General features: G+C 44.0%; 1 protein-coding gene across 5 annotated transcripts in view; it reads left to right on the top strand.

Moving 5' to 3' along the window:
* Positions 1-305, top strand: part of LOC119364353 — an 8,242-nt gene extending 7,937 nt beyond the window's left edge. For all 5 annotated transcript variants that reach the window (XR_005174851.1, XR_005174849.1, XR_005174850.1 and 2 more), the window contains one exon: positions 25-305. Coding sequence is in view for 1 of the 5 variants with exons in the window: in XM_037629815.1 (XP_037485712.1) it covers positions 25-79 (55 nt within the window). In the remaining 4 variants the exon portion in view is untranslated. The remainder of the gene's footprint in view (positions 1-24) is intronic.
* The last annotated feature ends 1,414 nt before the right edge of the window (positions 306-1,719 follow it).

The following is a 1,719-nucleotide window of genomic DNA, read 5'->3' as shown; positions in this document are numbered from 1 at the left end:
TATATGTTTTTTCTTCCTTTGCAGAGGCCAGGTGCAAGACGGTAAAATAACACCAAACAAGAGCTCAGGATCTCTCTAACATCCAGGTTCAACAAGCAAAGGGGTGCGACAATAATAGGCTCACCATTGTAAAAGATCCAAAATCAAGCTGCAAAAACGTGGGTGTATAGTAGAGTTTTTGCACACTACAAAGGAATCATGCTTCTTCTTTTCTTTTTGCAAAAGAGAGTTGGACCTTTACCTGGTGATTTGGTGGAATTTTTTGCCTGATTGCTGACAAATTGTTCTAGACTATTTCCACTAGAGTTTTTACCTGATCTACAACAGGCAGTTCTCACAAATTGTGATATTGCCTTTTCTTCTACTCCCTCCGTCCCATAATACAAGAACCTTTTTGACACTAGTGTAGTGCCAAAAACGTTCTTATATTATGGGACGGAGGGAGTAGATTTTATTGCCGGGTTTTCTTGGTGTTATTGCTTAACAGGAGCTCCCTCCCCGTCTAGGCCATGGCGTGTAGCAACGGCTGGAGAAAAGAGAGAGTTTGCATGAGATTTGTGCAGGGGAGTTGGTTTTTTTGGTGGGGGGCCGCGCCCACGCGATGTGAGGAGCGTCACTGAATTTCTTTTGGCAGGACGTGTCAGCACAGAGGTGTGGTGAAACGTACTCCCTCGTCCCATAAGGGCATGTACAATGGTGCTATCTTAGGAATGTCACGTAGGATAGATGATGAGGTGGAGGAGAGAGAACTCATAAGAAAAGGTTTGTCTTCTCTTATTTAAGAGAAGACAAGAGGTGATCTCTTAGCACAATATGTCTCACCACATTTTTAGGAATAGCTAATTATTGAAAATAAGGCTAAGAGATGACCCATTGTAGACAAAAAAAGTTTCATCTCTAAATCACATTCAACACTTAAGATAAGACTATCTTACCAACCATTGTACATGCCCTAATGTAAGACGTTTTCTTACACTACACTAGAGTCAATAAAATGTCTTACATTATGGGACGGAGGGGTACCTTTTTTTAATAGTATAAGGGCACCGCAAGTGGATAGCTACCCAAAATAGGGCGGCCGCCAGATGATGCCATATAGCACGTACCCGCTGCGTATCATCATGTCAGAATTCGATCAGAACCGGCCAAGGCGAGGCGACGGCTTTTAGCCGTCCGATGCTTCAGGATCACGATGGAGCAAATCCCGTGCCAGAGTTTCCATCTCACTTATCAGTTTTTTTTCTTGTTATCAGTTTTTATTTCTTTTGCGGGTGCACTGAAGGAATTATATATACTTGGTCCGATTAGTGGGAGCTGGCAACCCTGAAAAAGATAGATCACATTTTTGGTACGAACTCATGGGAAGATGAATACACCTCCTACCTACTCACCGCCCTTGGATCTGCTATCTCAGATCATTGTCCGCTTCTTTTGGATCTGCATGCTGATTTTCACTTTGGGAAAAGGTTTAAATTTGAATCCTTTTGACCTAAAGCACTAGGGCTCTTCGAGACTGTGCAAGAGGCGTGGAGCTCTACACCTTTGACTAATAATCCGTACTTGACTCTCAACAAGAAACTCAGGGCCATCCACGGCCCGGCACCTGCAAGCATGGAGCTCCAAGTGGATTGGTAACGTTCGCCTCCAAATCGCAATTGCCCTCGAAATTATGCTCAGGCTAGATGTGGCCATGGACTCTAGGCCTCTCAGCGCGGCAAA

This window comes from Triticum dicoccoides, chromosome 2B, assembly GCF_002162155.2.
Source record: "Triticum dicoccoides isolate Atlit2015 ecotype Zavitan chromosome 2B, WEW_v2.0, whole genome shotgun sequence".
NCBI lineage: Eukaryota > Viridiplantae > Streptophyta > Magnoliopsida > Poales > Poaceae > Triticum > Triticum dicoccoides.
The sequence above is the reverse complement of the archived record's forward strand: the minus strand, read 5'-3'. Positions and strand labels throughout refer to the sequence as shown.